A 24,121-nucleotide genomic window follows, 5' to 3' on the forward strand; every position below is an offset into this window, starting at 1 on the left:
TCATGATATAAGTGTATGCATGAAACTTTGTGAAGCGATTGTGTTGGCTTTGTACAAATGCTAATAAATTAAGTATTTTGGGTAAAGTAGATTATTCCACTCGAGAGCTTGCTGAGGAAGGCGAGTACTTTGGTAGTTATTCATGGATACTAGGGTAGAGGGAAGCTACTTGTATAGGTGGGTGATCTTCCCCATTCTCGGTGTCTTTACCTGAATACATAACCCGGGGGCTTATTGAGAAATGTGAGTGCCCTGGTGTTAGTATTAGAGCAGAGGGAACCTACTTGTATGGGCGGGTAGATTTCCCCATTCTCGAAAATTAACAATAAAATATTGATGGTTGTGAATATGCGAAAGGACAATAATGACGTTGATTTTGTGTGATTATGGGTATGACATCTGAGTTACTTGTGGATTGTGTGTACATTTTAGAAGGATATTTTAATTGTATTATAAACACTTCAACCACACACTATTATAAACTATTTCTTCCTTACTGAGAGGTGTCTCACCCCAACATATGCTAAATCTTTTCAGGTTATCCAGGTGATTGAGCTTAGATAGCTCCAGGGCGAGGGTAGTTTTGTGAGTTAAATATAGCATATCAGATATGTTTTTTTTATAGTTTATGTTAATATATATATATATATATATATATATATATATATATATGCTAGTTTTATAATAAGAAGGATTAGGTTGTAATTATTATGGACCAACGTATGTAAATACAGCACTTTGGTAGTTTCTTTTAAGGTTATTTATTATTTTCGCTGCGTGAATGGTATCAGAGACTTGTGTCAGTCTCTTAATGCATTGGGTCCCGCGTAGCAGGTTTGGGACGTTACATAGAAAGGCTATCATTTACCAACATTCATCCACGAAACACTTTCATTAACATTCAATCAAATGGCAGTGGAAACAATAAGCATTCATGAAAGTTGTGGCAACCAAGCAGTAAACATTAAAGCAAACGTAATTCATTAACAACACCTTCTTTGACATCGTGTGCTTAGCAAGGGAGGCAAGTAGGCTAAACACGTTGACAATAGCTAGTGAGTTTTACAATGACTGATAAACACTCACCCTCCTCTAAAGAGGTTTTTATGTAATTATCATCCTAGCACTAGGAAACATCAAAGTGACCGAGGAGTCATACTGCCTTATTTGGCATATAAAGACACTACTAGCAGAAAATAACCCTACACTAGTATTTACATAATGGAAACCCATCCCAAATGTTAGAGATGGAGTTAGAAGATAGCCAGGAGACGACGCATTGGTGAGTCAGAAAATGAAGTGGAATTATCTCTCATTTAATCTCTTCATTTTAAACTTCCAATTGTGATTAATTTGATTGATTCGTATTTAATTATGATGTAAATTCCAAGCCTATATAAAGAGGGTTATGGAAAGTGTATGACATATAGCATAGAGAGAGTGCAGAAGAGCAGAGAAGCTCAGAGAGAGAGTTGAGAGGAAGAAAGGAGAGAGAGAGAGAGAGAGAGAGAGAGAGAGAGAGAGAGAGAGAGAGAGAATTGTAATATTTTCCAGCGAGTAGTGAATTCTTGGTGTGTGCTCCATGGACGTAGGTCGTTATTGACTGAACCACGTAAATTGTTTGGTGTCACTTTGATCTGGATGCTCATAGGTTTCTAACAAGTGGTATCAGAGCCCGATTGGAGCAGAAAAGCTAGATTGGAAGTGATCCTGAAATTCAGAGCTCTACCCAGTAGATCAAAATTGGGTTTTGAGGCCACCATCGCATTCAGCTCGCCGAGACAAAGAGAAGGGTGTCAATCGAAGCTCCAAAGGAGTTCAGATGAGGCCGCACATGCCCTCACGAGCTTTGCTAGAGCAAGACGCCTCTCCACGCGCCGGCAACGGCATGCGTCTTCTCTGCCCGTTCCATCTCGACCCAACCCGGTCCACTACCCGACCCAAATCGACAAGCCACTTAGACTCGGGGTGACCCGAGTCTGACCTCCGGATCAGCGCCACATCAGCGCGCACACCATGCCACACGCTAGCAGGAGGCTGCCACATCGGCAGAGGCGCCACATCATCAGGTGGGCCCACCTCTGCCACGTCAACAGTGCACACGTCAGCACGCCACGTCAGCAAGTTTGACCAAGTTTGACTGAAACTTTAACTTAGCTTTTCGGAGTCATTTTGGGTCCGTTTTTCGAGCGACTTGAATCATTTTTAGGGTTTTCGATCATTTTGGATCCAACCGCGCTATCCATTTGAGCTAATTCCATCTCTAGATTAGTGAATTGAGATATCAAATGAAAAAAGCTCAAAAATCAAAATGTTCAACGGTAACAATTATGGTTTCTCGAAGATACAGATAGGAGATTATTTGTTTGGGAAGGAATTGCACTTACTGTTGAAGGGTAAGCCAACATCCATGAACAAGGACGAGTGGGATTTGCTTGATTGAAAAGCCCTCAGAGCCATCAGAATGACGTTGTCGAAATCTGTGGCATTCAATATCAAGCATATAACATCCACCAAGTCTCTGATGGATGCGCTCTCTAATTTGTACGAGTAGCCTTCAGCAGAAAACAAGGTACATCTCATGAAAAAACTATTAACGACGAACATGTCTGTAGGTGAGAGTTTCAGCAGGCATTTGAATAACTTTAATGATTTATCTGATCAACTCGCCTCAGTTGGGATAACGTTTGATAATGAGATTCGGGCTCTACTGATTCTCAATCAGTTGCCTAAAAATTGGAATGGTGTCGTCACTGCCATCAGAGACAGAGGAAACAGGCATGGACAATCAAACAACTGCGGCAAATCTAGGCCCAGGCGGTCTCACTCAGGAAATTCCAGAGGTACTTAGGACACAGGTTCTCAGAGCACTAAAGTTATTGAGTGCTAGAACTGTGGAAAGACTAGTCATTATAGGAACCAGTGCAAGAGTTAGAAGAAAGAATTCGAGATGAGGGCAAATACAGAAGCAAATATTGCTTCCGAGAATGATGAGATGTTAATCTGCTCCTTGGAGAGCAAGCAGGAGTCTTGGGTCTTAGACTCCGGAGCCTCATTTCATGCCACATGCTGCAGAGATTGCCTAGAGGAGTACACACCAGGTAATTTTGGTAAAGTGTACCTTGGCAACGATCAACCTTGCGACGTAATCGGTAAGGGAGTTGTGAAGATCAATATAAACGGGTCAGTATGGAAGCTGAAGGATGTCAGGTATATTCCAGACCTGAGAAAAAATTTGATCTCAGTAGGCCAGCTGGCAGATGAGGGATACACGACGAAATTCATTGGCAATGAATGGAAAGTTTCAAAGGATGTACTAACGATTGTTTATTACCAATAGAATGTGTGATTAGGAAAATACTGCCATGATGTTAAGATATATATGTATGTATGACATGCCAGAAAATCACGATTTTAGAATATAAAGTACGACTTAAACAGCACGTGTGTGGCATGAATATTATTTTACGTGAAATGTATTATGATATGAAGGATTTTACGAAAAAAGCATGGTTTCAGGTATTATGAAAAGATGAGTTATGTTGTGATGAATTTGATGAATACACGAAGCCATATTTATGTTATCGGCACAAGGCCGTATTTATGTTATTGGCACGAGGCCGTATTTATGTTCTCGGCACGAGGTCGTACTTATGAAATTATGAAATATGCTATATTACCATGTACTATATGTTATTAGAACCCGGATGTTAGTTTAGTTCAGTTCAGGAGCTCGGTACCGTAACTATATTGTAGATCAGATATCTACGTCAGATTAGTGTTAACCATCCCACGAGGGGATGAGGGATGGATAGTTGATGTGGCTTTCAGTAAAGTGTGGACGTCCACCTGGCAGTCTGGACCAGGGTGTGGCGGGCTCATCGTACTTACAGACATATTTGATTCGGCAGTGGTCGGCCAGCCATTGTCGGGTCCCGCCTTCGGGCTGCACAACCCGTCATGGGGGATAATACATGACACCAACTAGTTATACATCCCGGGTATATGTTTTTAGTATTATCAATATCACAGATGTTTTATATATGATATGACTTACTAGAAAATACGAAAGCATGTGATTTTTCAGTATGATATAATGAATGTTTATGAAATATGAAATGTACTGTATTCGTATAATTGCATTAAATATTCATGTTGCCACACAGCTATATTTAGTTTATTTTCCCTTACTAAGAAGTGTCTCACCCCCGAACTTAATTAACTTTTCAAGAAACCCAGAGAAACCGGCAAACCAGGGCCACCATTGAGTGAGTGGACCTTCCCTACTAGAAGGGTAAGCGTTGAACTAGGACCAGGAGATTTTTGTTGTATGGTCCTAGTGTTATTTTGAATTTTTGGAAGTTGTGTATTAATACAGTATTTTGATGATATAATAAACTCTGGTACATGTTAATGGATGGATGATTGAGATTTTATACCCACTGCTGCTTAGGTTTCCACTGTGATTGATAGGTGTCCCTGTTACCCATGGGTTCGGGTTGACCATTTTATCTATTATGTGACATTTTATATTTAGAAATTGAGAAATGTTACATAGGGGCCCATGACTGTACAGCAATATGGGGCCCGATTTGTGGAGCTATCCCGATTCACTCCACATATGGTCCCGGACGAGCCGAAGAAGGCTCGGATCTTTGAGAGATGGCTGAGGCAAACAATACGCACATAGGTGGTAGCGTTATTAGCTCAGAGCTTTACTGAGCTGGTGGACAGAGCCATGAAGGTGGAGGTCAGTATTCAGGAGGAGAAAGAGAGGCAAATGAGAAGAAGAGGCCCTTCTCTCACAGTTTTCAGTCCAGGACCAGCCATAGCTCATGGAAGCGGCCTAGTAGTTTTTTGGGCTAGTGATAAGTGATGGAACCTCAAGCCCTTCAGGGAAATTCTCAGTGCTTTACTTGTCCCAAATTCCATAAGAAGCATGCGGGTGAGTGCAGGGCTGGTTTTACGACTTGCTTCCAATGCAGTAATGCGGGACATCAAGTGTAGGATTGTCGTGCGGTATTGAACTATGCACCTCCATAGAAGCAGTATCGAGGAGGTTGTAACGACCCAAAAATTAATGGTTTTTAAATAATAAAAAGAAAGGAAAATGAAAACAGAAATAGAAGGCGGCAGCAGGTTTCGTTAACGACATTGCACTTTGGACGTAATAACCCGGAATTCTTACATAGGGCCTTGTCGACGAACACAGGGAATTCGTCGATGAGTGCATAAGGGGACCTTGTCGACGAAGCCATGCCTCGTGGACGAGAAGATACCAAGAAGGGTTTTGGGATAGTCTGAAATTCGTCGATGAGGGAGAAAGTTCCTCGACGAAATTATTAAAAGACTCATCGACGAGGTGATGTGTCTCGTCGACGAATCCAGCTCTATAAATAGTGAAAATACGGATTTTTCAGCACAATTATGGCGCAAAAGATACTCTCTCTTGCTCTCTAAAAACGTCTCTCCCTCCTTCTCTGTTCGATTCTAGCCCCGTTTCATGCCGGATCGACAATCTGAAGCCACCATGACGCTCCTGGCGAAGTTCTCTGCAAGTCTGCTGGAGCTAATCGTTGGTGGAGTTGGTTTGGATTTCGTCCCAATCTCAAGGTAAGACATTTTATTCAGTATTTGTCTTTCCCTTAGTTATAAAAAATACAATACACGAAAAAATACTGATGTTTTGTTTTGGGAGATTTAATTTTCAGGGTGTTAAGTGGAGAACCCTACGAGTATAGGGCTACAGCATAGTAGGGGCTTTTCAAAGATAAGGTAAGGGAAATATGCTATGCTAGGAGATTTACTTACATTATCAAAAATTTTATATATGTATGAATGTATACCAGATATTATACAGGATATGAATTTTTAAAGCATGTGTGACCTGAGTATATGATATTGATATAAAGTTCTTATGTAGTTTTTCAGTATTCCAAGTTATACAGATATAGTTAAATAATTGCAGATTTTATATAGACCGAATTTGTATACATATACAGTTTATTTCAGATGATTACATAGACAGTTATATATATATATATATATATATCAGTATACAGATATTTATTCATAACAGTATATACAGTGTATATAGAAAGTTATGTTTTCCTAAATGCCATAATACTTAGATTATACAGAAAGGAAGTACAGACAGATTATATAGAATGAAAGTACAAACAAATTACACAGTTATAGCATTAAGATGTTACAGATATTACAGTATTTACAGTACAGCAATATAGTGTTATGGTTATTTTAGAAATATAATGAAAACAGTATAAAGAGTATAGTATGTATATATATATATATATATATATAGTATCAGATCCCTATGAAAAGATTACAGATAGATATAGTATAGATATAGAATACAGAGCACGGTACCGTTGCTAATACAGATAGAGTGTAACCACATATCTCAGATAGTGTGTGGGTACCGTCAACCGTGCTTAGAGAGTATGCAGATCCCCTGTTCGATAGGTTGAGGGGGCCAGTTTGACGAGGTAGTATCCAGTCCCGTGCTTAGAAGAATATGCAGTTTGGCCGGGCTGAGGTAGTGTAGAGTATAATGACTTACCTGGAAGGCCGACCATGTTAAGTCCCGCCTACAGGCTGCACAACCCTATCATGAGGGGTCAAATCATGACATATAGAGTCCCAAGGAAAGAGTACAGTTATTTATATGCATACAGTTTTACCGTTTTTGTTGTATATAGTATGATATAGCAGTATAAATGATAAAAGTTCAGATGATGCAAATGTTTTAAGCTACTATACATATGTTTTATAGATTTTCTAGATCATGCAGTTTTATATATTTTAATATTATAATTTTTATGACTCGGTCACCACACTCCAGTAATAGCATATTTCCACTTACTGAACATCGACTCACCCCTTTACTTTAACATTTTTCAGGTGAGCCAGTTAGGTGAGCAGATTAGGCTCGCGGATAGAGATCACTTGGTCATCCTAGTTATAGGGTAAGTTTGGTGTAGAGTTTTGTATTTTTGGGGTATTTGACACTGGAGAGAGAGAGGTATTATGTAGCTATGGTTGAAAATACTGAATTCTGGTATTGTATGTATATGTATATGTGGTTATGTGATTCATGTTTTCCACTACGTAGAGGTGCTCATTATATTAAAATATTGGAGTAATTTGTTATTATAAAAAAAATGGTGAGAATTTTGAGGATGTTACAATTTTGGTATTAGAGCCTAAGTTGTTAGGCTCTGTAGACTCTAGAGTGCAGTGGTAAAAAATACCAGAATATAGGAAAAAGATTTGAGATTTTGTTCTGTCATCTGAATACAGGATTTGGTTATTGTTTCTGTGTTTTTCCTGGGGTGACGATTCCAGTTGTTATGAGCACGGTACCATTGCTAGAGAGAGTTTTACCAGTTGACCAAGTGCGCCCACACTGTACTGCAAGAGTGGTGTTGGGTGGTCTAGCCGATTGACCCAGGTAGAGTTGTTACCTTCCCTGGAAGTATGTACTAGGAAGTGATCAGATAATCGAACACGCAAGCGAGCTTGTGGAAGCCTGCAAACGTAGTTAGCAGGGAGTAACTTGGTCTGGGTTGATCCCCTAGGTTTTAGTCCAGCTTTCGGGCAACACAACCCTTACCACGTGGGTTTATACGTGGCATTTAGTTCCAGGGAGAGTCTTTTATGCATATCTGTATATTTATGTAAATGAGTTAATTGTTTTCAGTACTAATTTATATTGTGAGAAATGAACAATGAGTATACAAAACTATTTTCAATTAAAAGAGAGATGTATGATTTTGTATACACTGAAACGCATGTTAACCACACATTGTTATTAACATAAACTTCCTTACAGAGAAGTGTCTCACCCCATTGTACAACATATCTTTTCAGGGAATCCTAGAGATTGAGTTTAGCAGAACTAGGGGGTGGAGACTAGTATAGTTTCTTTTTTAGAGTGTCTACAAGAACTCATATGTGAGTAATTTATGTTATAAGCCGCTGGGTTTATATTGTGGTCATATGGACCGAGTTAGTTGGCTTATTAGTTTGAGATGTAATATGAGAATGGAAATATCTTAATGTATGTTGATGGTTAGACTCTGGTAATAGATTGTGGAGAGTGTTTTATTTATTCCGCTGCATGTTTTATATTATGAGATGGTATCAGGTACACAGACGTCGGTAAAGTAGCACCCCAGGCCAGCGAGGGGTTCGGAGCGTTACACCTATGATAGATCAAACTTGTCAACAAGAGGTCAGAATAATGAAAATATACCATTGCTAACACTACTACTATTGATTAATCGGTCATTGGAATTAGATAATTTAAGAAGAAGTACAAGATAAAGAAGATTTGAAATTCCAAATGACTATATTGTGTACTTACAAGAACAACACATTGATGTTGGAAATGATCCTATTACGTTTTCACAAGCCATAAGAGGCAGTGAATAAGAAAAGTGGACAAATGCAATGAAAGATGAAATGTCATCTATATATAAAAATCGAGTCTGGGATTTGGTAGAATTGCCTAATGGGGTTACTCATGTTCAATGTAAATGGATTTTACAACTAAACATAACTCTAAAGGTGAATTTAACTAATATAAAACTAGATTAGTTGTAAAAGGATTCACTTAAAATGAAGGAATTGATTATAATGAAACGTTCTCTCTTGTTTCGAAAAAAAAATTTTGTTTAGTGTTCTTAAGGCATTAGTGGCTCATTATGATTTGGAGCTACATCAAATGGATGTGAAAAAACTTTTTAAAATGGAAATCTAGATTACGAAATTTATATAGTACAACCAAATGGTTTTGAAAAGTAAAGTAAAAAGCAACTAGTGTGTAGATTAGAAAAATTCATATATGGACTTAAACAAGCTTCCCACCAATGGTATCTTAAGTTTTATGATACGGATACTTCCTTTAACTTCAAAGGAAATGATGTTGATGAATGTATATATCTAAAGATTAGTGGGAGCAAGTTTATATTTTTTATCTTATATGTGAATGATATACTACTAGCTAGTAACAATCTTGGTTTATTATGTGAAACCAAAAGGATTTCTTTTTAAGAAGTTTGAAATGAAAGACATGGGAGATGTCTTATATGTGTTAAGCATTGAAATTTATCATAATAGATCTAAGAGAATACTTGGTTTATCTCAAAATGCCTATATTAAAAAATTATTGAAAGATTTAACATACAAGGCTACTCACCAAGTCCATCCCTTGTAGTGAAGGGTGAAAAATTTAGTGAAAATCAAAGTCCTGCAAATGATATTAAGGGAAAGCAAATGAAAAATGTTTGATATGCATATGCTATTGGAAGCTTGAATTATGCTCAAACATATACTTGTGTTGATATTTGTTTTGTTGTTGGAATGTTGGCTGAATATCAAAATAAGCGAGGAATGATTCATTAGAAAGCTGCAAAGAAGGTGACACAATACCTTTAAAGAACAAAGGATTATGTGTTCACTTATAAACACAGTGATCCATTTGAAATCATTGGATATTCTGATTCAGATTTTATGGGATGTATTGACTCATTGAAATCAACATCAGGACATACGTTCATGTTAGGCAGAGGTGTTGCCCCATGGAAAAGACTGGATTTAGCTTATGATGTTGGAGTTGTTAGTCGGGTTCTCTCTAATCCAAGAAAGGAGCATTGGTTAGCTGTAAAATGGATTCTCCGATACCTTAGGGGCACTTCAAAGGTGTGCTTGTGCTTTAAAAATGGTAAATCTATGCTCCATGGATTCACGGATGCCAACATGGTCGGTGATGCCACTCTCTATTTTTCAATACTAGCTCCCAACGCCTGCAGCAGCCAACACCTGCAACACGCCCACACCTGCAGCCAGTGTTGAATTATGGCTCATTCTAGAAGCCTACCATTGCCATTGAAGTCTTCAATGGTGGGCTAATTTTTTCAAAGGTAGGTGATTAGTGGTTGTAATAGTGGTATTTCCTAACCTATATAAACCCATCACCTCCATTTGTATTCTCATCCCCAAATTTGCCTACTTCTCTCTTAGGCACATTCTCTCTTCTCTCTCTCATTTTGTAATATTTCTACAATAGAGAAATATTGATTGATAGTGTCCGAGGACGTAGGCACAATTAGCCGAACCTCGTTAATTCTGGTGTTCTTCCTTTTATCTATTCAATAGTTAACTTTTGTCGAGTATAGTTGTAGTAATATATTGTGTTAATTACATGTCTAAGGAAAAATCTGTCTAGGAAAGAGGGATTTAAGCGGTCCGTTGTGACCCCCCACTTCCCTGGGAATTTACCTGGTGTAATTTTGCACAATTATTCACTCTCTATTTACCTGTACAATTGTAACTTTGGTAAAGTTAGGTGGAACAATCTCAAGTTTCACAACAATTGGTATCAGAGCCAAGGTTATTCTTAGTATGCTCTGTGGTTGCAGCTTAGTCTGATCTTCCACATCAGAAAAGTTTTCCTTGGGCTATTGGCATTCCGCATCGACAACTATTGAATAGCATTTATGGCAGAGATGGCAGATAGTGCAAAAGCATCCACATCAAACTCGTCTATTTTGGTAAGAACTACTGTGACAAATGCCAGATTTGCAGTGGAGATTTTTGACGGCACCGGTCATTTTGGTATGTGGCAAAGTGAGGTTCTAGACGCTCTCTTTCAGTAAGGTCTAGACATTGCCATTGAAGAAGAGAAACCAGAAGATATTGAGAAGAAAGAATGGGGGACCATCAATCGGTTAGCATGTGGTACAATTCGATCGTGTCTTTCAAGAGAGCAAAAGTATGCATTCTGTAAGGAAACTTCTGCAAACAAGTTGTGAAAGGCACTGGAGGAAAAGTTTTTGAAGAAAAGCTCTCAGAACAAACTCCATATAAAGAAGAGACTATTTCGCTTCACTTATGTCTCGGGTACCACTATGAATGATCATATCACCAACTTTAATAGGTTATTTACTGATCTAGTTAATCTGGATGAGACTTTTAAAGATGAAGACCTGGCTTTGATGTTGTTGGGATCACTTCCTGAGGAGTTTGAGTTTCTTGAAACTACTCTACTCCATGGAAAGGATAAAGTGTCTCTTGGCGAGGTTTGTGCTACTTTGTACAGCTATGAATTGAGGAAGAAGGACAAGCTTGAAAGCACAAGTGGAGCCAACGAGGTTCTAGTAGTTCGAGGCCGCTCACAAAGCCAGAATAGTAGAAAGAAAGAGAGATCCAAATCAATGTCCAAACCAAACAAAGATGAATGTGCCTTTTGTCGGGAAAAGGGGCACTGGAAGAAAGACTGCCCGAAGCTAAAGAATAAAGGCAAACCTGATAAAGGAAAGGTCATCTCAAATGTGGCTGAGTACGAAGATGGGAGCTCAGATCTTTCACTTGCTGCTACGCCATCAACTAGTTCTTCAAGTATATGGCTACTAGATTCTGAGTGTAGCCATCATATGTGTCCCAATCGGGATTGGTTCTTTGATTTTAAAGAACTAGAAGGTGGAGTCGTCTACACAGCAAATGATGTCCCTCTTATCACACATGGGATTGGTTCAGTCCGCTTGAGGAATCAAGATGGATCAATCAAAATATTGACGGACGTTAGATATGTACCAAGTTTGATGAAGAATCTTATTTCTGTGGGAACCCTTGAATCAAAGGGATTCAAAGTAACAGCAGAAAACGGAGTCATGAAGATCATCTCTGGTGCACTCGTGGTAATCAAGGGAATTCGGAAGAACAATAACTTGTATCACTATCAAGGTCGTACAGTTATTGGGACGACAGCAACAGTTTCTTCTGATGATAAAGAAATAGAAGCAACTAAGTTATGGCATATACGCTTGGGGCATGCAGGTGAAAAATCCTTGGGACTTCTTACAAATCAAGGATTAAAGACCTGCAAGCTAGATTTCTGTGAACATTGCATCAAAGGGAAGCAAACAAGAGTGAAATTTGGTACTGCAATCCATAATACCAAGGGTATTTTGGATTATGTTCACTCTGATGTGTGGGGACCTTCCAAGACAACTTCACTGGGAGGAAAACACTACTATGTGACCTTTGTTGACGATTTTTCTCAAAGAGTATGGGTGTATACTATGAAAACTAAGGATGAAGTGTTAGGAGTCTTCCTCAAATGGAAAAATATGGTGGAAACTCAAACAAGCAGAAGGATAAGCGCCTCCGTACAGATAATGGTGGAGAATATAAAAGTGATCCATTTCTTAAAGTCTGTGAAGATGAAGGTATTATACGACACTTCACAGTGAGAAGTACACCACAACAGAATGGAGTGGCAGAACGTATGAATCGAACATTGTTGGAGATGGTTCGGTGTATGCTATCCAATGCTGGGTTAGGTAGAGAATTTTGGGCTGAGGCTGTAACATATGCCTGCCACCTCATCAACCGCCTACCATCTACTGCTATTTGTGGTAAAACACCATTGGAGAAATGGTTTGGAATGCCTGCTACAGATTATGATTCCTTACATGTATTCAGTTCCACTGCCTTCTATCATGTCAAGGAATCAAAGCTGGATCCGAGGGCTAAGAAAGCAATCTTTATGGGAATCACCTCTGGAGTAAAGGGATATCGTCTTTGGTGTCCAGAAACAAAGAAAATAATCTTCAGCAGGGATGTTGCCTTTAATGAATCTACTTTTTTAAGAAAGGTGACAACAGAAAGTGTTGAGCAAAAAGATGGTGCTCCAAAACAGGTGGAGTTTGATAGAAGAATTGTTTACCCAGAAAATGAAGACTCTCCTATGGTAGAAGAAGAGTCGCCTGTAGAAGAGGTTTCAACCCAAGAACCTCCATAGCAACATGAATCTATTGCATTGAGTAAGCCAAAGAGAAAAATTAGAAAGCCTGCTCGCTTTGTTGACATGGTGGCTTACGCATCTCCAATTGCAAACGATGATACTCCTTGTTACTTACAATGAAGCAATCCAAAGTTCGGAAGAAGAAAAGTGGAGGGAAGCCATGAATGAAGAAATGCAGTCCCTTCATAAGAATCGAACATGGAAGCTTGTTAGTCTTCCGAAGGGAAAGAAGGCAATTGGGTGTAAATGGGTATATACAAAGAAAGATGGATTTCCTGACAAGAATAGTGTTCGCTACAAAGCAAGGTTGGTGGCTAAAGGCTATGCACAAACGGAGGGAATTGATTACAATGAGGTATTTTCTCCAGTAGTAAAACATTCCTCCATTAGAATCTTATTGGCTTTCGTAGCAAAATTGGATATGGAACTAGTTCAATTAGATGTAAAAACTGCATTTTTACACGGAGACTTGGAAGAGGAAATCTACATGACTCAGCCCGGAGGTTTCAAAATTGCTGGAAAAGAAAATATGGTGTGCAAACTTGAAAAATCATTGTATGGATTAAAGCAATCCCCAAGGTAGTGGTACAAACGATTTGACAAGTTTATGATGGGGCAAAAGTACAGAAGAAGCAAATATGATCACTGTGTGTATTTTTGCAAGCTACAAGATAGATCTTTCATATATCTTCTTCTTTATGTTGATGATATATTGATAGCCTCCAAGAGTCAGACAGAAATTGACAAACTGAAGGCTCGGTTGAATAGGGAGTTTGAGATGAAGGATCTAGGCGAAGCAAAGAAAATTCTCGATATGGAGATAAGTAGAGAAAGGAAATTGGGGAGGCTTTGTTTGACCCAAAAACAATATTTGAGGAAAATACTGAAGTGTTTTGGTATGGATGAGAAGTCAAAACCCGTTAGTACTTCGCTTGCTCCTCATTTCAAGCTGAATGCATCTATGTCTCCAAAAACTGAAGCAGAACGAGAATACATGTCAAAAGTACCGTATTCAAGTGCTGTTGGTAGCTTAATGTATGTCATGGTGTGTACAAGGCCCGATATTTCACAAGCCGTTGGAGTTGTGAGCAGGTATATGCATGATCCTGGAAAGGAACATTGGCAAGCTGTGAAATGGATTCTACGATACTTTTTGTATACGGTAGATGTTGGACTAATATTTGAGCAGGATAAGCAAGATGATCATAGTGTTGTTGGATACTGTGATTCCGACTACGCTGGTGATTTGGATAAGCGTCAGTCAACTACTGGCTATGTTTTTACTCTTGAAAAAGCGTCAGTTAGTTGGAGGTCTACTTTACAGTCAACAGTTGCTTTGTCCACTACAAAGGCAGAGTATATGGCAGTCACAGAAGCTGTGAAGGAGGCAATTTGGCTTCAAGGATTGATGAAAGATTTGGGAATTGAACAGAAGCACATCAAGGTGCATTGTGATAGCCAAAGTGCTATCCATCTAGCAAAGAACCAAGTCTACCATTCAAGGACAAAGCACATCGACGTTCGATATCACTTTGTTCGAGAAATTCTGGAATAAGGTGGAGTAGTAATCCAGAAGATTCGAACCACTGAGAATCCTGCTGATATGATGACAAAAGTGGTAACTGTGGTCAAGTTTCAACATTGCTTAAACTTGATCAACATTGTTAAAAATTGAAATATTTGCGCTACAAGCGCGTTTGAAGACGTTATGGAATCTATGAGAGATGTTAAGAGATGGAATTTCGCCAAGGTGGAGATTTGTTGAATTGTGGCTCATTCTAGAAGCCTACCATTGCCATTGAAGTCTTCAATGGTGGGCTAATTTTTCAAAGGTAGGTGATTAGTGGTTGTAATAGTGGTATTTCCTAACCTATATAAACCCATCACCTCCATTTGTATTCTCATCCCCAAATTTGCCTACTTCTCTCTTCGGCACATTCTCTCTTCTCTCTCTCATTTTGTAATATTTCTACAATAGAGAAATATTGATTGATAGTGTCTGAGGACGTAGGCACAATTAGCCGAACCTCGTTAATTCTGGTGTTCTTCCTTTTATCTATTCAATAGTTAACTTTTGTCGGGTATAGTTGTAGTAATATATTGTGTTAATTACATGTCTAAGGAAAATTCTGTCTAGGAAAGAGGGATTTAAGCGGTCCGTTGTGACCCCCCACTTCCTTGGGAATTTACCTGGTGTAATTTTGCACAATTATTCACTCTCTATTTACCTGTACAATTGTAACTTTGGTAAAGTTAGGTGGAACAATCTCAAGTTTCACAACAGCCAGCACCTGCAGCACGCGCATACCTGCGTCGGTCATCTTCTCCAGTGCAGCAACCTGCTACTACCTTTATCTTCGTGTGTCTCTGGCTGCATATTATTAACAGCATATTGAGTTGTTCTGGTTGTGTTCATTTTGGTTGGTTCTTTGGAGCTTTGTTCAGAATATTTGGTGAGACATTTCCATCTTGTTACATTTGTTTATACACTCTTGTGTATTTGTAAGGCATATGCCTTTTGTATCCACTTTATACAACATATTTGGTGATAGTGGATTTGGACTGCCATGCCCCATGGACGTATCTCAACATTTGAGGAAACCACATTAAATTTCTTATATCTCAATTTTTTTATTGTTTGCATTACTCCATTGATTTACTTGTGGGAATTAGTTCATATATAATATTTTCCCTAACAACCATGAGGTTTGTTTTTTTTGTCCAAGGACTAGTAGGAGTCGTCGATAGTAGGGCATAGAGGCAGTGGATATTGATGGACTGGCCGCACCCACTCATTACATGAAAAATACTCATTTGAGGATATTTTTGCCCAAAATATAGTGTATGTAGCTAATAGATTGTTTTTCCGTCAGCAAATTAATGGAGTTATAACTTTTCATGCTTTTAAAAAGTATTTTTCGGTAGACCACTCGGGGGAGGGTATGTAATTTTCTCAAAGAAAAAAAAAAATAAGAAAGAAAAGTAGTTCCCACTTCCCACAGGTTTTGGTATTCGGATTTTATTGGGGAAAGAAGAAGTGAAAGAAGTAACGGGAAATAAATGATTGACAATAACATAATGCAAGAAAATGACTCAAGGGTTCAAGTCCTAACTAAAGACCCAAATTTCTGCAGAGAAATTGTCCATAGCCATGGGACTCTGGCGGGGTGGACTGGGAGGCAGTCATGGTCAGGAGGCAAGTTTTGCTCACGTGACTTCCTTCCATGCATTTGAACCAAGTCCTCTCCCTAAGAATTTCCCTAATACGTATTACGTGTTTTTTGGGTGTATGCAGTTGGCTTGTTCTTGGGTTTCTACCAAATAATAGTCTTGCCATGCTTGTACAATGGGGCAATGATGATTATAAGATGACCCCACGAAGTGTTTGTTCTCCTCACCAGAAACAACCAAAAAAGCATGATGGAGGTTTTGATGAGTTCCATTTTAGCAATATTGCTAGGCGGTTTTGCTCTCTGTGTTCTGGTTCATGCCCAAGATCAATCAGGTTTGGAACTTAGCTGGTAGTCTTTGAATGCTGATAGTCATCATTTAAGTTTTCAAAACCACACTACACACTTTTTAGCTATGAAGCACAGGCAGACACACATTCAGGTCTGGTACTTTAATATGTCAAATCTTAACAGGGAGATTAAAACACACGAGCGAACATGCGCTTATATATATGTTTTTATGAATGGTTTTTTTAATAACACATTTTTAAAAATCCAACTATGTTCCTTTAAAAAAAATATTATTCCAGCATCATTGAATTTGCAAATGATCATGTTGATAAATATGTTCCCTTTGATTTTTAGAGTCTTAATTGATAGATGCAATTTTTTTTTGTTTTTTAGTTAGGTGATCGATGCAAGTCACAAGTTCTTAATTTAGACAATATATCTTTTTTAAAAAATATAAATAATAAATCTCTCAAAATTCGATAAGCGACAACATTGTCCCTAACGTTTTTTTTTTTTTTTTTTCTCCCTTGTGATAATATTTGTTTTGTCATGTAAGTATCAGACATGGCAAGTGTCGTCTCATGCAAGTGCTAGACACTTTAGCTTTGTTGTGTCTGATGCATGTCCAAATGTAAAGATAAGCCTGACACACTTGAGAAGTGCTCAACACCTTTTGAGGCTATTGGTGTCCGATACGTACGGGACACTGGCACTCTCCCCTTATTCTAAGCTTTTGAGAGATATATATGGAAAGTTCTACTACATTTACAAATTAAAAAAAAGAAGAAGATGTGTTAATAAATATGCATATCCCATAATTTGTAACTCATGGGCCTACCCATGGATAGCCCACTAGCGGCACCACTATGTCGCTCTAATGTAAAGTGTTTTGTATGTTTGCATCGTGCAGGGATCAGGCTGTAAAGGCCAGTTTATTTTTGTGCCATGAATATATATCTATATGGGATTCCTTTTTATAAACTGGATTGTCTGTTTTATTATGGGTCTTCTAGTAATTTGGGTTATCCATTTTATTCGGGTCATCCAAAATTTAAATATGACAATTAACTGTTACAAGTTTAAGTTTAATTTTGAATTTGTAAACACATAAATCTACAGGTACATGACTGATAAATACAAATTCATAGAGATAGCCATTGTATGAAAGGGAATTTCAATATCAAAAACTCATCTTCTTCTTCCTACTTCTCATGCACTATATCTCTCCATTCAATTCTTCTAAATTACTCTCTAGAATTTGTAAAATATTGATTTTCTTCATCTTGGGAGACACATGACTAAAGTAGCATCAATATTTTAAAAAGCAAGGGTGTAAGGCGAGGCATTTTAACCCTTAAGAAGCAAAGTGTAAGCTTTAAAGTATTGAGTATAAGCATTTTGAGAATTGTATTCTAGATAATAGATGCACTCTTAATTGTTTTTGGAAATGTTGAGGTGCAAGAGTTCTATAAATCAACTCCTTATGACATTCCTTTTGTATAAACATGTAGTTAAAATTTTCTAATAAAAGATAACTTGACATTCACACACCCAAAGTGCAGAAGCCTAAACTAAAAAGTGCAAAATGCATGCTTGTTATACAAACAAAAACCTCAGTTTGTAATGTGTTAGTCTTTTGTGATTCAGAATTTTAGACTGGTGTTTTAAGCATGCCTTGACTTGAGGCGAGCCTAGCCTTCTGAAAATTTGATTGGGCTCCTTTGTTACACACCATCTGGTGGTGGCGAATTTTTCCCTTAAGGAGAATGTGATTTTGTGAGTCCTGGAGCATTTCGTTTTGCATTTCCAACAATTGTATTGAAGAGCATAAAGTCCTAATCTGTTTTTCTGTTTCTCCTCTTCTCAGGCTTCCTGAGCATAGATTGTGGGATAGCAGAAGATGCAGGCTATACTGATACAACAGGCATAAGCTACATTTCAGATGCAAATTTCATAGACACTGGCATTGCTTATAGTATATTACCTGAATTTCAGACTCCAAACCTTTCAAAGCAATTGTTGCACGTCAGAAGCTTCCCACAAGGTATAAAAAATTGTTACACACTCACCCCTCCACAAGGTGAAGAGAACAAATATTTGATCAGAGCATGGTTCATGTATGGGAACTATGATGCCAAAGATCAAAACCCAGAGTTCGACCTATATCTTGGAGTTAATATGTGGGATTCAGTGAACTTGGAGAATGCATCCAATATAACAATCAAGGAGATTATACATGTCCTGACTTCAAGTAGCATATTTGTTTGTTTCGTGAACACTGGCCGGGGAACACCTTTCGTATCAGCATTGGAACTAAGGCTTTTGAATAATTCCATGTATGCAACTAAATCTGGATCACTAGTAAACATTTTGCGATTGGATTTAGGTTCCACGAGCAATGAAGTTATCAGGTAACAAATCCATTTTTTTTTTTTCCCCCGCCCCCCCCCGGGGGGGGGGGGGGGGGGGTGGGGAGTCGTGCGTATCTCACTTTGGTGCAAATATGTCATTTAGGTACAAAGACGATGTTTATGATCGCATCTGGTTCGCAGCTATAAACAGTCCTAGTTGGGGAAAGCTAAGCACACCGTTTACTATTAACAATGGCAACGACTATCAACCGCCATCAAAGGTCTTGCAGAGTGCCATCACACCCATTCGTAGTAACAGTTCCTTGAATTTGTACTGGAAGCCTGATGATCTCACCTCTTCATTTTGTTTATACATGCACTTTGCTGAAATCCAAAGACATGAAGCAAATGAGTCCAGAGAATTGAACATCTATTTAAATGGGGATTTATTCTATGGTCCTCTTGTTCTTACCTACTTGGTCATAAACACAATATACAGCAGAAATCCGGTAACTGCAATGGAGTTGAACATTACAATTAATACAACTGAAAATTCAACCCTCCCACCCATCATCAGTGCTGTGGAGATTTATATGGTCAAAGAGCTTTTGCAACCACATACAGAAGATGAAGAAGGTATGATCTCATCAACATTTGCTTTCCAACATTAATCTGCTTTATGACTGTTATCAATCTAAATGCATTTTATTTTATATGACTTAATCTATAGTAGTTGATTTTCAACATATCTCTCACTCTCTCTCTCATGTTCCTCTGACTGGAATACTAGTTCATGCTGTCATGAATATTAAATCAATGTATGGAGTGAAGAAAAACTGGCAAGGAGATCCATGTGCTCCAAAAACTTATATGTGGAATGGACTTAACTGCAGTTATTCTGGCTACAATACCCTCAGGATCATATCCTTGTAAGTTAAATGACTTCAAATAAGCATGATAAGATTTCATTTTAGCTCAGATAAGGTCCAAATTAAAATTTCCAACTTGCAATCAGGGACTTATCCTCAAGTGGATTGACAGGGCTGATATCTCCTGACATATCCAATCTTACAATGATCCAGTTTTTGTAAGTGTTTAATCTCATATGAACCAAATAGGCGTCAATCTATCAATGGCGGAATGCGAAGCAGAGCCCTTTACTATAACCACTATTGAATGAAATGAATTCATTATTTCAGGGATTTATCAAATAATAGTTTATCAGGGTCTGTGCCAGATTTCCTATCGCAATTGCTATCCTTGAGGGTCCTGTAAGTTACATTTGGTTCTACATTGTAAAATTCTTGGTAAGAACATTCATAAAAATTTACATTTGCTCTGCCTTTTGCAGAAATTTAACAGGAAACAATCTCACTGGTTCCATTCCAGTTGAAATCATTGAAAGATCAAAGAAGGGATTACTATTATTGAGGTCTGCCATTCGTCAAATCCATTCTCAATACATTTTTATGTTGAATAATATTTTGAGTTTCATTTTTTGACATTCAGTTGCTAGATGATTATTTATAAAAAGAAAATCCAAATTAGCTAAACTGGCAAGAGTTCCATTTGACACTGATGGTATGATTTGTAATTTTACCTCATGTTTTAAATTTGTTGTATGTTAGTGTGGACGCAAATCTTTGTAAGTCTCAATCATGCGACAACAGCAGCAGCAGCATCAACAACAACGACAATGGTGATGGCAATGGCAACAAGAAGAAAGTTATTGTTCCATTGGTTGCATCAGTTGTTGCATTGTTCCTCATTTTAGGTGCATTAACTATCTTGTGGTGCCTTAAGAGGAGGAATAAAGGTATCATAAAAATTCTGCTCTGAGTAGAAGACAATCCTATCTCACACAAGATGCAAATCTCTGTGTAACAATGTCTATTTTCAACTTGTGACTATTTTAGCAATCATGATGATGGGGATGGCAGATGTGGTATCAAACCAAAAGGATGGCCTATTGGAGCCAAAGAAGCAGCAGTTCACATACTCAGAGGTCCTAACAATAACAAATAACTTTGAGAGGGTTATAGGGAGAGGAGGATTTGGTACAGTTTACCATGGCTACCTGGCGAACACTCAAGTTGCTGTGAAGATGCTTTCTCCATCTTCAATTCAAGGATATGAGCAGTTTCGGACTGAGGTAGAGTATTCCATTGAATTTAATTATGTTGTTGCAATAAGAACCATTCTAAGGGCATCTTAGAAGAAACATTGGATGGGGGAGCTTTTTAGGTGTCTTAAACTACCATTCCTAGCCTTTATGTTGGCCATTATAGTGATAGTTATAAATTTTGAATTCATGCATGTTAAAATTGTTGTTGATCAAATTACAGGCAGAACTTCTTATGAGGGTTCATCATAGAAATTTGACTTCTCTTATTGGATATTGTGATGAAGCTACCAACATGTTGCTCATATATGAATACATGTCTAATGGGAACTTACGAGATCATCTATCAGGTAATTACCACTGTATAAAATTTTCACTACAGAAAAGCATGCACATGTTGTCAAGTTTGACTCATGAATTTTTACTAGTTAATTCAAAATTCTTTTAACAGCATTCAAAAACTTTCTTGTACTAAATGAGTAAGATTCCTTCTCTGCAAATTGAGAAAATGTAAACGAAAATATTTAAATAGTTATATTCTCGATGCAGATAGAAATGTAAATGTGTTTAGCTGGGAACAGAGACTACAAACAGCGATTGATGCAGGACAAGGTCATCAAACTAATATTGCTCCTTCCATCTTTTCTCCAATCTTCTCATTTTTCCTTTCCCTCTCTCTCTCTCTCTCTCATCTTCTGTTACGGAAATGGTATTTGTAAAATTTAATTGCAGGATTGGAGTATCTGCACAGCGGCAGCAAACCCCTAATAATCCATAGAGATGTGAATCCTACCAACATCTTACTGAATGATGAATTCCATGCCAAGCTTGCTGATTTTGGGCTGTCCAAGGTTTTTCAAGCGGAAGGTGACAGTCATGTGTCGACAAGAGTAATTGGCACCCCTGGATACCTTGACCCAGAGTACGTACTTTTTGTTCTTCGTATTTGGGTGGTGTACAAAAATTTAAAACTTTCCCGTTTATAATGAAATCATTGTAAGAACTTGCCCAGTAAAAAGAATCTTAGTTAAATTGTGCGTTGAACGCAAGAAAGAGGGGTTGGGAGTGTGGGGATGTCATTGGATATTTCAAATGAGATGCCTACCTTTTTAGTCTATCCATTTTCTTAATAACTTGATAGGCACCTTGAGCGTGAATTTAGTGAGCTCATTGATCCAGGCAGAGTAGTGAATGCAAAAGGCCTAGAAAATGGTTCAATCTCTTATAAAGCATCCAAATCAATCTATAAGACTTAAAGTTTTATGATCAAAATTTTCTACACAAATTGATTGAGTTACATGTTTTGGCTTGCAGGTACTATGTGTCCAACAGGTTGAACGAGAAAAGTGATGTTTTCAGCTTTGGAGTTGTTCTCTTGGAGATAATAACTGGTCGTACTGCGTTAGGAAGGGATCATAAAAAGACACACATAATTCAATGGATCGCTCCATTGCTTGAAAATGGCGATGTAAGAAATATTGCTGATGCAAGACTCTGTAAAGAATTTGAAATTAGTTCCGTTTGGAGAGCAATAGAATTAGCAATGGCTTGTGTTTCCTCCACTTCGCCTGCAAGGCCAACCATGAATTATGTAGTGATGGAATTAAAGGAATGTTTTGCATTAGAGAAAGCGCGGGTTGAGGGCCATGGGACTGGAGAAGTAAATTCATATGAAGCCATCCCTCTTTATCTGGATTCTGACGTGAGTCCCCCGGCAAGGTAGTTTTAGTTTTGCAGGAAAACATTGGCTTTGTTGCAAATCAACTTGTGTCATGTTACAGTGTCCTTGAACTTGGGCTAGTAGGGTGTCATTGGGCTTGCTCTTTTTATGCATGTACTGGGTATTATTATGATTGTAACTTTCCGGGAGAAATAAAATCAGATTTGATTATGAATGTTATAGAATTAAGTAATGAACAACCAAAAGTTTAGTCCAGTGAGAAATCGAACCCAAGGTGTCTGGGTTGACATGCAGCTCATCTCAAAGTTCGCCTTTTATTCCTGGGCATGCTTGTTACATGGTCAAGTTTTACTTACAACAACAAATAAAAACCCATTAGCGTGGACACAAATAGGAATTTAATCTTACTAGTTTTATAAATATTAAAAAAAAAGATTATCGGTTTATGATTTTTAGTGATACTAAATCATCCCTTAACTTTTCATTTACAAGATCAATTATCTTATGGACAAGAGATGACCGTGAAAAGGCGGTGAAATGCTTGGTCCGAGAGGAGTTGTAGAATTCAAAAACAAAGTCTTGTTGAATGTGAAGCTTCGACAATGACACTTGGTCTTTTTTTTCCTTGCGGAAGAGATGATGTTGGCAAGTGCCTACTGAAAACTTGGAATTCTTTTCATTTTTGGGTACAACTCTTTGAATGGATATTATTGTTAATGTCTCTCATAAAATGATCTAATTGATGTGTGAAAATTATTCGAAGCCAAGATTATAAATTTTGTAAGGAGAAGCATACATGGAGGAAGTCGAATCTAAGCAAGTAAAAGCAATGAAGTTGGGTGACTGAGAGTCTTTTATGAGAAGTGATTAAAGTTTGCAACTTTCATATTGAAGGTTTTAAAATTAAATTTTAATGGAGGTGAAAATGAACAAAAGATGTAAGATAAGCCACCTAACCCAAGTCCCGTGTGAACCTTCAATCGATTCGTGGGGAAAAAAAAAAAAAAGAATAGTAGGGACATTATAAGTTTTGGCAAACTAATTCAAGGTATATTTGAAACACAAAACCACTATTATACTAAAAATGAGGGCTTATTTTTTAAATAAGCATTTAAGTTGAAATTCTACTATTATGGGTGTGGAGTGATATGTCACTAGAATATGCTTCATTTTTTTTTTTTCTCAATGATGATTTCCCACTTGCTTTTGAATCGTGTTTCAGAGTATAAATTTTGTATTTTAATTTGAATTTTTGTAAACTCAGATGAAACTCAATATAATTTTGTACTTTGTTTTATCCAAAGTCTATAGCCTAAAATCCAAATTTGCAAACGCTAAATTGAGTTTCATTATTTATGTGGATCACCTTAACCTATAATTCTTTTTCTAAAAAATAAATTACTTATATAATTTTATTGTTCATTCGATTTTTATTAATGATCACGCCCACTTTTAAATAAACTATATGATCATAACAGCCACCAAAAAGTAATATATTCTTTAACTATTAATCTTTTATACAGAGTTTTGAATTAAAATTTCTCATTCATATAGAATAATATTGAAACTTATTTTGATTAATCTTTATACACAAATGAAAGACATACACAACATAGTTGTCTAAACTCTTTAAAAAATAAATTGTCTAAGATATTTGTATAATTATCAGTAAAACTT

General features: G+C 37.6%; 1 protein-coding gene across 1 annotated transcript; it reads left to right on the forward strand.

Annotated features, from left to right (window-relative positions):
- Positions 1-16,231: 16,231 nt before the first annotated feature.
- LOC131164184 (putative leucine-rich repeat receptor-like protein kinase At2g19210) lies at positions 16,232-22,658 on the forward strand. The gene is made up of 13 exons (XM_058121183.1): positions 16,232-16,334; positions 18,158-18,701; positions 18,805-19,277; positions 19,432-19,570; positions 19,657-19,728; positions 19,841-19,912; positions 19,993-20,073; positions 20,270-20,457; positions 20,558-20,793; positions 20,987-21,113; positions 21,313-21,375; positions 21,496-21,685; positions 22,078-22,658. Exons 1-13 carry the CDS (start codon positions 16,247-16,249, stop codon positions 22,484-22,486), a joined length of 2,682 nt encoding a protein of 893 aa, XP_057977166.1. The 5' UTR covers positions 16,232-16,246; the 3' UTR covers positions 22,487-22,658.
- Positions 22,659-24,121: the final 1,463 nt, after the last annotated feature.

Source organism: Malania oleifera, chromosome 9 (assembly GCF_029873635.1).
Source record: "Malania oleifera isolate guangnan ecotype guangnan chromosome 9, ASM2987363v1, whole genome shotgun sequence".
Lineage (NCBI taxonomy): Eukaryota > Viridiplantae > Streptophyta > Magnoliopsida > Santalales > Ximeniaceae > Malania > Malania oleifera.

Bases quoted from the DNA above. Each gene is read 5' to 3' on its own strand.
- LOC131164184 (XM_058121183.1), top strand. From the start codon at position 16,247: ATGATGGAGGTTTTGATGAGTTCCATTTTAGCAATATTGCTAGGCGGT. The intron at 16,335-18,157 runs GTTTGGAACTTA...TCCTCTTCTCAG, and splicing joins TCATGCCCAAGATCAATCAG to GCTTCCTGAGCATAGATTGT. The intron at 20,458-20,557 runs GTATCATAAAAA...TGACTATTTTAG, and splicing joins CCTTAAGAGGAGGAATAAAG to CAATCATGATGATGGGGATG.